We start from the raw sequence: 15040 nt of genomic DNA on the forward strand, positions 1-15040 counted from the left end.
TAATAGAGGGAGCCATTATATGTTTAAAGAGAAATATGGCACAAGAAAAAATGTCCAGAGATCTACAAGATTGACCCCAACTAACACTCTAAGCAATAGTCGAAAGCTACCGTAAATGCCCTTCTCTGATATTGAGACTGGTGAATACTTTATATTCCATCCTAGAGCCTTTATCCAGTAGCTGATGGAAACAGAAGCAGACACCCAGAGCTAAACACTGAGATGAACTCTGGAATCCAGTTGTAGAGAGGGAGGAGTGATGAGCAAAGGGGTCAAGACCAGACTGGACAAACCCACAGAAACAGCTGACCTAAACAAGGGGTTTCTCATGGACCCCAGACTGACAGCTGGGAAACCCGCATAGAACTGTTCTAGAACCCCTGAATGAGGATGTCAGTTTGGAGGTCTGGTTAATCTTTCGGGCCTCTGGTAATGGATCAGTATTTATCCCTAGTACACGAATGGACATTGGGAGCTCACTCCACATAGAGCATGCTCTCTCAGCCTAGACGCACGGGGGAGGATCTAGGCTCTGCTCCAAATGATATGATAGACTTTGCAGATCTCCCATGGAAGGCCTCACTCTCCCTGGGGAGCATAAGGGGATGGGATAGGGGATTGGTGGGGGGCAGGAGAGGAGGCAAGGGAGAGGGAACTGGGATTGGCATGTAAAACAAGCTTGTTTCTAATTTAAATTAAAAAAGGAAAAAAATGACAGCAGATACTGGTGCGGACATAGGGAAAGAGGGACACTATTCATTGCTGGTGTGAGTGCAAACTGGTACAACTGCGATGGACAGCAGTGTGGAGGTGCCTCAAAAAGCTGGAAATAGATCCACTGCCAGATCTAGCTGTATCACTTCTATCTGATACCCAAAGGACCAAACATCTTACCACAGAGATACTTTCTTACACATGGTCACTGCTGCTCCATTCACCATAGTCAAAAATTAGATTAATCCAAGATGTCTGTCAACTGATGCATGACTAATGAAAATGTGGCATATTTACACAGTGTTGTATTATTCAGCTGCTAAGAGAGACAAAAAATTTGAAATTTGCAGGAAACTAGATGGAGCTACAATGTATTTGTTTGACCTTGAAGACATTACCTAATGTGATTGTAAGGTGGATTGTAATAGGTGGCTAACTAGAACTGTGAATGATGCTTTCCTGAATATTTGGGAGTAGTGAGGGTAGAATGTGATAACCAAAAGCTTACTTAAACCGCAAGTGGAATCCCTTCAGTGCAGAAACACATTTAACACACAGCAGCCCTGCACACCACAGTGTGTTAGAGAAACAAACTCAACCATGTATATTATACGTTTTTTTTTCTCTGAAGGACACCGGGTGGATCCAACTCCCACGGTTCCAGTTCACCAAAAGAATTCAAAGATAAGGTAAAGTGTCTGTTCATGGATTTAATTTCCTGATCTGAACTGGGATTGTGTGACTCTTACTTTTCAATGTTCCAATGGCTCACCTACCACCATTTTATTTCACTTTATTGTATCGGTTTTTCAAGATAAGGTTTTGTGGTAATATATCATTTAAGATTTATTAAAGCTTGCCTGGGGATTCAGAAGCAAAGTTGCCTCAAGTTGTAGAGATCAGGCATTGATGGTACATACTTTTAATCCCAGGACTCAGGAGACAAAGGCAGATGGATCTCTGAGTTCAAGGCCACCCAGGGTTCAGTGAGATTGAATCAGTCTAAATGAGCAGCAGAGCTCACACCTTTAATCAAAGAACTAGAGATGTATGAAAGATAGGAGCAGGGTCTTTAGGAGTCAGTCTCAGGATTCTCCAGCCACGTTGATTAGAGCATAGAAGTCTGGGATTGTAGTGTGAGGTTTGATGGAGCCAGGATCACCTTTCAGCCTGAGGCAGAGGTAAGAGTTAGTGGCCTGGCTGTTTTACTTTTCTGATCTTGAGTTTGAAGTTTGGACCCCAGTATCAGTCCCTGGGTCTTTTATTTTTCATGCTACAGGGTTTCTCTGTTACTTTGAAGCCTGTTCCAGAAGTCACTCTGTAGACCAGGCTGGCCTCAAACTCACAGAGACCTGCCTGCCTCTGCCTCCCAAGTGCTGGGATTAAAGGTGTGCACCTGTCCCCACTTTATTCAGACAGTTTGTTAAGGAAAATTATTTCCTGGAACTATGCATGATATGGCTTATTTTCCTGGCATACGATTTTTATGCTGTTAGTTAATTATCCTGATTTCACTATCTCACCGTTCCTTGTGCTATTCTTTTTGAAAACATTTACTAATTGACCCTATTTTACAGAAATTACTTATAGTTGCTTCTATATCTGAGTCTGTCTATGACCATTCTGACTCATGGTGTTTTGCTTCTTCAATACTTGTCTGCATAAAGAATTCAGCTCTCAGTTGTGTCTGATGGAGCATGCCTTTAATGCCAGCACTTGGGAGGCAGAGGCAGGTGGATCTCTTAATTTGAAGCCATCCTAATTTACAGAGCCCAGGACAGGCAGGGTTACACAAAGAAACTTTGTCTGGACAAAACAAACGAACCCCCCACACACTTTAGCCTTTAAATTTACATTGCCTTGGTTATCTGTACAGGAGAGAAAATGTTGTCCACTTGTGAATTTACATGTGGTGAGATAAATATCTTACAGAGATGTTACTTATCCTCAATTGTAACATGAAAAATAAAAGACCCAGAGACTGATACTGGGGTTCAAACTTCAAGCTGAAGAACAGAAGAGCAAAGTAGCAGGCCACTAGCTCTCACCTCTAGCTCAGGCTGCTTGGGCTGATCCTGCTGTCTCTCCTCAGCATGTCTGGAGAATCTTCAATGTGGCTGGAGAATGAATGCTCTATATTGAGACCTTGCTACTGTTTTATATACCTCAAGTGAGTTCTGGGATAAAGGATGTGAGCTATAATTCTCTTATAGACTGATTCAATATTGATTAGATCTGGGTAACCTTGAATTCACATTGCTCCATCTACTTCTGAGTCCTAGGATTAAAGGCATGTACCACTACTTCCTCGATTCTGGCTTCTGGGATTAAAGGTGTGTGCCCGGCTGCTGTGGCTTTTTGCTGATCTTGCTTTCTGAGTCCTAAGGGAAGCTTTAATAAGTCATAAATAATATATCACCACACTCAATAGCTTTTACTAAACAGAATTATAGTTATCACTAGAGAACATATTAACAATTTATTTTGGAGATATAGTAATAATATTTAATGTATAATAAAGATGTATATTAATACAGATGTTTAGCTATATATATGTGTGTGTATATATAGACATATAGTGTATATAGTACAATAATATAGATGTATAATAATGTAAATGATGCAGTTGTGCTCACGCAGCCTCTATGCTGCAGGTGGACTCAGTCTCCTTGACTTTAAGAAGTGGAACTGGTTCATTCAACAAACACTCTTGACATTGATGTCAGTGACAAGAGTGAAATTTCCTTCAGTCAAGTCATATTCACTGCATTTTCTATGCCTGTTCTTCCATGGACACATGAGGAATTACTATTATCATTTAAAAATTAGATTTAATTAACCAACTAATTTGTTGTGTGTTGTCATGTGGCTGCCATGGTGATTACAGAAATCAGAGAACAACTTGTAGGATTTGGATCCCTTCTCCCACCAAGTATGTTCTAGGCACTGGACTCCATGGACCTATTTGCCAGTCCAAGATATATATACACACACACATATTTTCCCAGTGCTGGGGATAGAACATAGTACCTTGGGAATACCAGGCAAAAACTCTAACATTGAGCTACACTCTAACAAGCACTTTGTGACTTCTATTAATAATGCTAATAAGGATATTGTTACTTGGATATTTGTTTGAATTCTTGATAAAACTCTATCATGATTTTTAAAAATAATGTTATTTAAAATTCAAAAATCTCAAACATATGTATAATTTATTTTGAGCATATACTTCCATTTTCCCCTTCCAAGATTCCCTAGAGCCCCCCTTAACATGTTCTTCTCCCAAATTCATGTTTCCTCCTCTCCGTTTTCTTCTACCCCTCCCATAGTTGGAATTTTCTTTGGGTCACCAACCAGCCCCCAAATAAAGACATGGAGATTTATTGTTAATTACGAATGCTCAGCATTAGCTTAGGCCTGTCGCACTAACTCTCTCTCTCTCTCTCTCTCTCTGTCTCTGTCTCTCTCCCTCTCTCTCTCTCTCTCTCTCTCTCTCTCTCTCTCTCTCTCGTTATTTGAGACAGGGTTTCTCTGTATTGTTTTGGAGGCTGTCCTGAAACTCACTCTGTAGACCACGCTGGTCTCGAACTCACAGAGATTCACCTGCCTCTGCCTCTGGAGTGCTGGGATTAAAGGCGTGCGCCACCGAAGCCCGGCTTCCCACTAGCTCTCTTAATTTAACTTGTTTCTATTCATCTACATTTCCTCTGGATTGTTTTCTTACATTTCTTTCATCCTATGTGTCCTACTTTCCTGTTTCCTCCATGTCTGTCTGGACCTCAGTGTCTCCCTGGCATCTCTTTTCCTTTCCTCCCCAGAGCTTAAATTCCTCCTTCTACTTACTGTCTCTACCTGGAAATCCCACCTATACCTCCTCCTCTGATATTGGCCATTCAGTTTTTTATTAGACCAATCAGGTGCCTTAGGCAGGCAAGGTAAAACAGCAACACATCTTTATGTAGTTTAACAAATGCAACACATCTTTGCACAGGTAAACAAATATCCAACAACACCTTTCTCCTCCTCTTTCTCCTCTGTTTCCTCCACTTTTAGTTATTCCACTGAGTATAATTAATGCTGTTCATATATTTATAGCTATGAGGCTATCTCTTCTGTAGTGTAGTCAACCTACCATTGTTTACATTCCCAAAGGAAAAAAAATAATCTCCCCCAGCAGTCATCAACCATCAATTGCTCCTTAGCTAAGGGTGGGGCCTCATGAGCCACTCTCCTGTAATTCTGTAATTTTGACTACTTTTATTTTCTACAAGTCATGTGCCGGTAACCATAGCTGCTTCGGGTTCATGACTATAACAACTATCTTACGTCAAGAAGAAAACATTCCTCCCTGTTCTCTGGCTCTTATGTTTCCCAATTCCCAATTCCCAATTCACATTGCCTTCAGTGTTCTCTGTGCTTGGGGCATGTTATAGATGCCCCACTTAGGGTTGAGCATGCACAGTCTTCTATTCTTGTCTCTTTGAGCAAGTCTACGTCTCTGCACTAATTGATGCTCCTGCATAAAGAAGCTTCTCTCACTTGTTGCTACTCTAGTTGGCAGCATGAACCTGGGAGAACTGGGCCTAAAAATGAGGCAGACTAAAGTCTTGTGCAATAATCCACTTTATTCAGAGAATCAGGCAATTTATACTCCGAGGGCTAAGAAAAATCACGTGAGTAAGGTGTTCAATCACAAGGACAAGTCACACGTGACAAAAATACATTTTGCCATGGAGGTTAGTGAATAACAACACCTGAAGTAAACTCACTCCTATCTGCTACCCCTAGGGGGAGCATGGAAACACATTCCCAGAACATTTCTGTGTTTTGATGAAAATGAGGTCACAAGGCTCTTGTCCTATTTTCTTATAAGCCTCAGCATTCTCGCACAACTCTGTTTCTGGACTCTGTTCCAACACTAACCGGGCTTGAGAGTAGCACAGATATACGGGTATAAACACTAATATTTAGAAGGCTGTTTGATAACATGACAATTTAGCAATGGTCTCTTCCTTTTCGATCAAACAGAAACAAGACAAATGATATAAGTATTGATGCCATGTAATGATGCAGTTAAACTGAATATAACGTCATGCTTTCTATTTTTTAAAGTTATTTTTCTTTGTGTGTATGTCTGTCTTCCACATCTGTATGTGGCTAAGGTGGCCAGAAGAGGGAGCTAGAGTTACAGGCAGTTGTGAGCAGCTGGCCCTGAGGGCTGGGAACCAAAGTTGTTCCCTTTGGAAGAACATGAAAGTCTCTTAAGCATCGAGAGCCTCCCTCATCCCACAAAGTAGTTTTTATGAAGGAAAATTGTGGAAACTAATGAGTCAAGTGGTGAAATTAATGAAAAAGTTTTTATATTAAAGAACATCAGTTATTGGGCTGGAGAGATGGCTCAGCAGTTAAGAGCACTGGACTGGCTACTCTTTCTTTTCTTTTCTTTTTGGTTTTACGAGACAGGGTTTTTCTGTATTGTTTTGGAGGCTGTCAGTCCAGCCCAGCCTGGAACTCACAGAGATCCGCCTGCCGCTGCCTCCCGAGTGCTGGGATTAAAGGCGTGTGCCACACTGCCCTGCTTCTGGCCACTCTTTCAGAGGACCCCAGCACCCACATGGTGGTTGGCAACTATCTGTCACTCCAGTCCCGTGGGATTAGATGCCCCCTTCTGGCTTCTGAGAGCATGGGACGTGTACATACTGCACAGGCATACATGCAGACAAGACACTCATACACATAAAATATTTTTTAAAAATTAAAATTAGTTATTCTTAATATCAAACTGTTATCAAAGGTCACAGAAAAAACTGTGGAGCACAATGTCAACGAGGTGGATACGTCAGAAAACCTGAATCGTGGTGCTGCAACTTCAGTTCTTCAAGCACTTGATGAAAAGGCTAAAGACCAAGTGGAGAACCAAGTAGAGCATGGGTAAGGCTACAGTGATTATTTAACAGCAGACCCTATTCTCCACTGAAGCGTGTGTGCCTGATGAACATGTCCTATACTTCTTACACCTGGGACACTCTGTCTTGCATGATCATAAGATGTTAATCAACAACCAGATGCTATTATTTCCCATTCTGCTGACATGTTTTATTAAAATGGCAAACAGGGTTGGCAAGTTTGAGAATAAAGCATTTGCAAGCACTGTCATTGAAATCAGTGAACAGATTTTGAAGGGTAATTTATTATGTGTGGCATGTATCAGAATTTCAAATGTTTTACTCTTTTAAACCTAATTGTTTACTCAGGAAGTAGATCATTCTGAGATGGAAAAATATTGCTTGTGAAGACATATGTATACATGATGTTAAAGATATTTATGTGTTTTATACTACAGGTGACTCTATATATTACATGTACATATCAAGGGTATATAATATACATAATAAACACACTTATAACAATGTGTTTCATATGTGTGTATGCTGAGGGTGTGGCTATTCATGGTGAAATCATAAATTTTGTAGGTTCTCTAAACAGTCATAAAGATACTGAAGTTGTCACATTCATAGACTAATGTATTTTAAAGTTTTTACATGAAAGCTTTAGAATATGGTTGCATGGTGTCAGACTGATCTAGCAGAGAAGAGCATGTTTATTCAATTTGTTATGTTTTGATGTCTAAACATTAGAAATCTTAATACATTGCCTTGGGAGATTTACACTAGACAAGGTCCTTGGAACTTGTATTCATACTTGTATTTCTATGGTAGGAGGTTATTGTTGGGTTAGAATATTTTCATCTAATTCAATATAGAAGCTGTAAGTTCAAAAATGAACTATCACACATAGATTTTTAAAAATTAAAAATTCATGTTGCCCACTGTTAAAATTTGAAAAAAATAGTAGCTTGGTGCAAAAATAAAAATCATATTCCTATTCATTGCAAAAATTATGTGTAAGAAAATATGTACATTGTCTATGCAGAATGGAATTTAACTATTCATTAAGGGATTTCATAGTATCATCATGAGTAGCTATAATTTAATCAGATGTAACAACTAAATTTATTAAGTGACAACTTAGTTTAGTTAGCAGGTGTCCAAAATTGTCTAAGTTAAAGTAGTCTTATGATTGTTTATGTATCTATTCATGAATGTTGAGACCAAAGGACAGTCACCTGCCAGTCCTTAGGTACCATCCACCATATTGAGACACTGCCTCTCATTGGCATGGATTTCACCAGGAAGCTCCAGGGTTTTTGCCGTTTCTGTCTCCACAGGACTGATTACTGATTACAAGTGCACATGACCACACGCAAGTTTCAAGAAAATTATTGCTTTAAAACTTACTTGTGTGCATGTGTGTGTGCAGTATGCATGTGTACATCAGAGGACAATTTGCGGAAGTCACTTTTCTCATGCCACTGTGTGCATCCTGACTATTGAACTCACGTCTTCAGGATTGGCCGTGGGAGCTTTCAGCACTGAACTATCTCACCCACCCCACACCTAGCTTTCTAATTTGTCCTTTGGAGGGTTGAACCCAGATCCTCAGGTTTGTAAAGGGAAGACTTTACCAGTTGAGCCGTCATCAGCTCCATCCTGTAGCTTTAGAAAAAAATTCATGGTGGGCATGGTGGTTCCTGGGGCAGGAGAATTGGGAATTTTGACCACACAGACAGTTTCTCAGAAAAAAAAACTTAGTCTATGGCCATATGACACTAAATGAGCCGGATTTCATCTGCTCTCAGAAGTCAAGCATGGTCACCTGTGGTTAATACTTGGATGTGGGAACTCCCCAGATTATTTACAATCCTATGTTGTTAGCTGTAATTATACTAAAATAGGATGAGAATATGGATTAATCTTTTATTATGTCTCTTAAAGTCATCTGAAGATGATTATGACTTTCCACCATATAATATGGAAGTTCTGGACTTGAATTCTAAATCTTCCACTCAGCCAGCTGCTGGGACTGTGGCAACACAGCCAGTCTCTGCCTATATTCTACCTTTACACAGTAGCTAATAGGCTGTGAAAACTAAAGTAAGTGAAACACAAGCCCAGTCCTTAGATAGTGAGTACCACCTGAGTCATAGTTCCCAAAGAAAAACTGCCTTATGTTCTGTCACTAAGTGTTCACCATGTATAAAGAAGAAAATACTATTTTAAAATGAGTTTTATTGACGAAAAATATTTTTGCTGAAAATTACAGTAGAAATCTTTGTGTATTTATTTCTATAAAATAATGCATTTTTGCCTTAACTGGTAGGATGATGAACTAAAACTTTTCATTTTATGATGGTGGTAGTGATAATACATTTCTGATTCCTAGTTCTCTTCCTGTTTACAATCCTATTCTCGCATATGTAGTCATTGTAGTTCATATAGTCATAACATATTATGGAAAGAAGGAAAATTGGAATTTGTGTTTAATACATTTGATACTTTTCTGAAAAAATTTTATGTTCTTGTAGGTCTGTGATGAAAACTGCAAAAGCAAAGGATGAGGTACAGAAAAATTAATTTAAAACAGCCTAATTAAAATACAGTATAAAACACAAGCCAATATATCATTAATTTAAAATATATTATGAGAGTAAAATTTAAAAACTGTATTTTTAGTCATATGTAGAAATTTTGAAAAAGATTATTAAGAAAAAGTATCCCTGGGGTGGCTGAGGAGGATGGCAGGGGAGGAGGAGAGGAAGAGTGAGGTGGGATTGACATGTGAAACAAGGTTGTTTCTAACTTAAATACAAAAGGAAGAGGGGAAAAAAGAAAGAGTAACCGATGTAAAGCTATCTTTTCTATGAAATATATATCTACGTTTTTTGTTGTTGTTGAGGCAAGGTCTCACTGTGTATCCCTGATTGGCCTGAAACTCACTACTTAGACCAGACTAGCCTGGAACTCATAGATATACACCAGCTTCTCCATCTTGAGATTAAAAGTGTGCATAACTACACCCAGAATATCTGTTTGGTAACATAAAAAACTGGATACTTCCCACACCTTTAGTGTTTGGTATAAATAATATATAAACATCTGAAATTGCTACTACTCATTTTGTAGGTCAAAGAAGTAATTAATAAGTGTGACCCTAATAAATTTGTCCCACATGAAAGAAATTCGGAGGACTGTGAGATGCCCAAGTTTGATAAGATCTTGTCACTCATAGAAGAGCTCATGAAGCAGAGCAAAGGTAAGAGTGCTTCATCGTGTGTGTGTGTGTGTGTGTGTGTGTGTGTGTGTGTGTGATAGAGATGAGTACACACTGCTTAGAGCTGCCCGATAGGATAAGGGTGTATTAGAGTGTTGTCATGTCACTGATTGGCTTTATATCAAAGAAGAGTGAGAGCTAGTCTCAGCAGGAGCTGACACCAAGCCCACTGAGCTTCAGTGAGTGAGTGCGGGTAGCTCACTGTGTTGTTGTTGTCATTTAGCATGTTGTGTGGTTTAGCATGCAGACTTACATGCTAAAACAACAGGCTTCAGGCTAGGCAGCCAACATATTGTGTAAATTAATTGCCCAGGATTCTGGGTGCTGAGAAGTCTAATCCCAGTCACTGGTGGACGTAACTGAGGGTATACTTACTTCCTCATGAGGAGGTTGTGCCTTTTTCTTGCATCTTCCCTGGGCTGGAGGAATGAAGCAGCTCCCTAGAGTCACTTTGATAAAGAATGCTAAAGCTCTTCATGGTGGCTCTGCCCGCACCATATAACCGGCTCCTCACAGCCCCAACTGACAATACCACCAGTGCTGTGGTTACACTGCATAATGCAGATTTTGAGGAGACACACTAAGATGACAGGTATTGTTCATTGGTTCCTTTCTTTTAATGAGTTTGTATTATATATTACCTTCTATATTTTCTTTTACAAATATTTTATTTTTACTAAGTGTGTGTGTGTGTGTGTGTGTGTGTGTGTGTGAATCTGAAGAGGGCATCAGATACAGGTAGTGTTTGCTATCATGTGGGTGCTGGGAACTGAATTTGGGTCCTCTATAAACCAAAAAATGTTCTTAACCACAGAATCACCTCTCATTCCTTCTTTTGTTTCTTAAAATGGGAGCAAAGTCATTGCCTTGTGAACCTAGTGGAAACATCCAGTGCTAATATTTTTAGTTCAGCCCTGCCACAGTTACATTCCACAAACTCTGGTTTCCTCTATTTTTATTTTTTTCAACCCCTAATACTTTGGGTTATGTTTTCAATACCCCCTTGTCACATAACTATTCTGTTACTTAATTTTCAGGTATTTGAATAGTTTCTAGGAGCATTTTTGGTTTTAGTCTCTCATTTGCTTGTTATTTTTGTTAAGAAAACATAGTTGGCATGGTTTGAATCATTTTGATTTAATCTTTTTGTTAGTTTTTATTGTATAGAATATACTCTGATGTTATATTCTTAGACCATGCTCTGTGTTTGGAAGAAAAATGTAGGTTGACACTATTTTTCCTGCTTCTCTCTCTACCTGTTCTGTCACTTGCCAAGTAAAGAGAATTGACATCTCACCTGGCACCCATGAATTTGTCTTTTTTTTTGGAAGTTCTATTTTGCTCCATGTCATTGGATGCTGAACTTGCTCCATCTACATTAGAACTTTGTGTCTTATCGGTTGTTGTCATGGAGTGGCCCTGTTTTTTTCCTTATGCTAAGTTTTGCTGTGAAGTTTACATTGATACAAACATTGCCAGTTATTCCAGCTAAGCCATGTTTTTAAGTATTAGAATGCTACATATTCCCCTTTTAAAAATTAATTAAAACATCATCTAGCTGTGTTTTGTGTTCGCATGCACACACCTGTGTTTCTGTACACCTGGTGTTAGGCCGTGTGTACCTGTGTACATGTATAGACCAGAGGAGAATTTTGGGTATCCTGCTCTATCATCCTGTAGCTTATTCCTTTGGGGTAGTGTTTCACTGAAGCTGAAACTAGGTTAGCATACTAGCGGCACTCCTCTTGTCTCCAGCTCTCAAAGTCTGGGATTCCAGCTGCACATGTATGATCTTACACAGCTTTTTATATGGGTGCTGGAGATTTGAACTCAGGTTCCTATGCTCAGACAACTAGCAAATGCTCTTATGCACTGAGCTATCTCTCATAACCCTGGTTGGATCTAATTTTTATCCACTTGTATATTTTTACCATTTTGGGGGTATTGGTTTTCATGTGTTCATGTGTGTGTGTGTGCATGTGTGCATGCAAGCACATTCATGTGTGTATGCATATCTGTACCTGTACCTATGTTATTTGATGCCAGGCATCTTTTCTCTATTCTCCACTATAATTTTTTGAGACAGCATGTCTCATTGAGCCTGACATTCCCTAATTCAGTTGGGTTAGCAAGCCAATGAACTTCAGGTGTCCTCCTGTCGGTGCCTCCCAGCATTAAGATGGCAGGATGTGCCATCATGCATAACTTAAAAAAGGATCTAAACTCAGATTTGGATAGCTTGCATAGTAAACACTTTAATGACTGAGACATTCTTCTTGATATCATCGTTTCACATATTTCACACCATTTTAACTTCATGTGTTTACTGATAAAAGGTTGATACATGAAGAATTTGTGTCAAGAATGCCATTCCACTGCATGGTAAAATAAATGCACATGTTTTCATTCTCCAAAAACTTAATCTTTTAAATTGGCTGACAATTGGAGGTCAGACCAAGAATCTAAACAGCTTCTACAGACAGATTTTCCATATTTAATATACAATATATATTGTGAGAGATACATAAATATTATGAGAAGTCACTTAATATAGTGGGCAATTTATTGAAAGGAAGAGAGCTGTCCATATATGAGTTATTCACATCATGTGACTTTTTCTTTATATTCTCATAAGCCTTGAGCTTACTACAGTGGCAACAAGCAGTGGCCATGAAATTTGTTCAGTATTGTAGCTATGCATCTTAGCATTGTTTACATTCTTGCCTTATGCACAGACTGTGACATCACTCAAGTTTTCTTAACTTAAAATGAAAAGAAAATCTTTATAGTAGTAAATGCTAAACTATTTAACAATGACCCATACACTCGTGATACACATTTATCTCGTTTGTAACATTTCTAGTTATGTGTCCCATCAGTAAATTGGGTTTCAAATAGTCTCATGAGACTGCACAGATCTATTTGTGTTGCTCAAAGGTGATCCCATTAGGTTGCTGTTGTCATGCTATCTGATGTCTGCTAGTTGGTATCTCTACAAGGAAAGTTTGTTTAAAATTATCTTTCATGTTGTACCTATATTTCCTCATTTTATTATTGGTGCATGTTGTTTATACATAGTTTGATTCTTCCATTATTGTTTCTATAACTTGTTGGGTATACTAGCACAGAACTTATATTTGCTATACATTAGATGCATCCTCCTATAGTTCATTCTTGATGACTGAAGCAAGACTTTTCTCTTTACTACGGTCCTGTGAATTATGACTCATTCAACCTGACTTATGGGAAGGGACATACTCTTCCTGGCACTTTAATTGTGTCAAATGTAGAGTCTCTCAGCCCCAGGTCATTTCCTGGAATGCCTGTGTTGTTGGGTGCTCTGCAGTATGTCCAAGGTGGCCTCTCTAGATCTCAGAGCATCCATCCCCCCTTTTCAGTTCCTTCCTCTCTTGAGTTCTGTCCTGTGATTTTCATCTGCCTTGTTTCACCAAATAACTTAACACCTCAGCTCCAGGAGTCTGGTAGAGTCTGAACAACTGTATCCTCTTCATATCCTAACAAAGCCTGAGCTATCTCATAGCAGGGTGATAGAAAGTCAGGGTAATATAATGTAACTATTTTTATGCCTAATAGGGACAATTTTCTTCCTTGTCAGAAGTATTTCAGTCTTTAAAACATATTTTTTTTCCTGATTTGAGTTGTGTTACTTCAGGTTGGTGTCAAAACAAGGACCTGTTATTCAATCTTTGTCAGAACTGGAGGGCGGTAGCGCCTGGGCATCTGCTGTAGACTACGTACAATGTGCCTCATCGCACTGGTCACCTAGTTCTTGTTCATGTGTCATGCCTATGCATCTCTTCCACTAGAACATATTCCTTCATGTTTACATGATGTCAAAACTTGATTTCATTTCAGTATCATCTGAATTTGTAATGTTTGTGTTCATGTCTGTCTTTCCCATTAGTTTTTAGGCTAAAGTACAGTAAGTGTTCTCTTATTTTTAACTGCAGATATTACCATAATGTGTCCCACAGTATAGGCCATCAGTATACCTTTATGCAGGGCAACATTAAGTGAAAATCTCGAGCTTTTCATGTATTAAAGATGCTGCTGGACTTCATTTGCGCCTTTTCTCCAATTCAGATTCTAGCAGCCTCATGAGGATCTCGAATGCAGTTCATTCATATGAGAAATTACTGGAGGATAAAACACATGCTTTTGACCAACTTCAAGAAAAATATGAAGATTTAAAAATTAATCACAGTGATACTCAAAAAACGGTGTCAAAAACAGTCAAAGAAAAGTTAAAAGTAGATACAGAAAACACTAAATTGAAAGCAGAAATGCACAATCTGAGGTACGACATCCCAATTTTAAAATCCTTTAATTGTTTTCATTAGATGATAAATAGAATTTTTGTAGCTTGTCATTTACTTTTGAAGTGTTCTTCAGGGAAGGAAACTTTCCAAGTTTGAGTTTTATTATTATTTTTTGATACATATCTTAATGTAGTCCAGGGAAGCACCAAATTTGGGATCTCTTGGCCTTCACTGTTTGATGTTTGGGTTGATAGGTTGGGAGCCTCTATGCCTACCTGAAACAATTCTTAGTCTTGTGGAGTGTGAAATTAATGTAATTAACAATTATATCTAATTGTGACTATTTTCTATAATTACATATGTGTTCTTTCAAATCACAGTTTTAATGTCTAGAGAGAAACTTCACTTATTTGTGAGACAACAATTATAGTTTTAAAAGTTATTTTACAAGTATTCTGCAAGGAATACCATTTGTTAAAAAAATCTTTTCTACATGTTGAATTAATGACCTTGAATAAATTCTTCAGAATAGAATTATTTGACTCAAGGAAATAAATCCTATAAAAGGACTTGATTGGCAGATTTAAATTGTCCCAAACAAAATGTATATTAATTAAAAATTCCACCATTAGAATATGAAATGCTATTTTTCTCAATTCAGAAAAAATATATAAAATCATTTAGTATTTGTGATGCTATGTAATGAACCTAGAGTTTTATATGTGTGTGTGTGTGTGTGCATGTATGTAGTACTTAATGACATGTTTTAGTTAATATCATTACAATTTCACCAGAACTCCCCATGCTTTTTATATGTATTTTCTTTTTCTTTGATTTTTTAAAAAATTTATTTTATTAATTAATTATTAAAA

The 15040-nt window shown here is 38.3% G+C and overlaps 1 protein-coding gene across 3 annotated transcripts in view; it reads left to right on the plus strand.

Annotated features, from left to right (window-relative positions):
• LOC121143479 (ankyrin repeat domain-containing protein 26-like) overlaps positions 1 to 14326 on the plus strand; it is a 38034-nt gene extending 23708 nt beyond the window's left edge. Inside the window, exons 5-9 of one of the 3 annotated variants that reach the window (XM_040755331.1) lie at positions 1346 to 1403; positions 6512 to 6648; positions 9143 to 9176; positions 9741 to 9870; positions 13993 to 14314. In XM_040755331.1, the coding sequence (XP_040611265.1) occupies positions 1346 to 1403; positions 6512 to 6648; positions 9143 to 9176; positions 9741 to 9870; positions 13993 to 14249 (616 nt within the window). In that variant the 3' untranslated portion in view covers positions 14250 to 14314. Of the gene's footprint in view, positions 1 to 1345; positions 1404 to 6511; positions 6649 to 9142; positions 9177 to 9740; positions 9871 to 13992 lie in introns of all 3 variants that reach the window. The other 2 variants (XM_040755330.1, XM_040755332.1) reach the window with 2 other exon arrangements.
• The last annotated feature ends 714 nt before the right edge of the window (positions 14327 to 15040 follow it).

Source organism: Mesocricetus auratus, unplaced genomic scaffold (assembly GCF_017639785.1).
Source record: "Mesocricetus auratus isolate SY011 unplaced genomic scaffold, BCM_Maur_2.0 Super-Scaffold_100013, whole genome shotgun sequence".
NCBI classification, from domain to species: domain Eukaryota; kingdom Metazoa; phylum Chordata; class Mammalia; order Rodentia; family Cricetidae; genus Mesocricetus; species Mesocricetus auratus.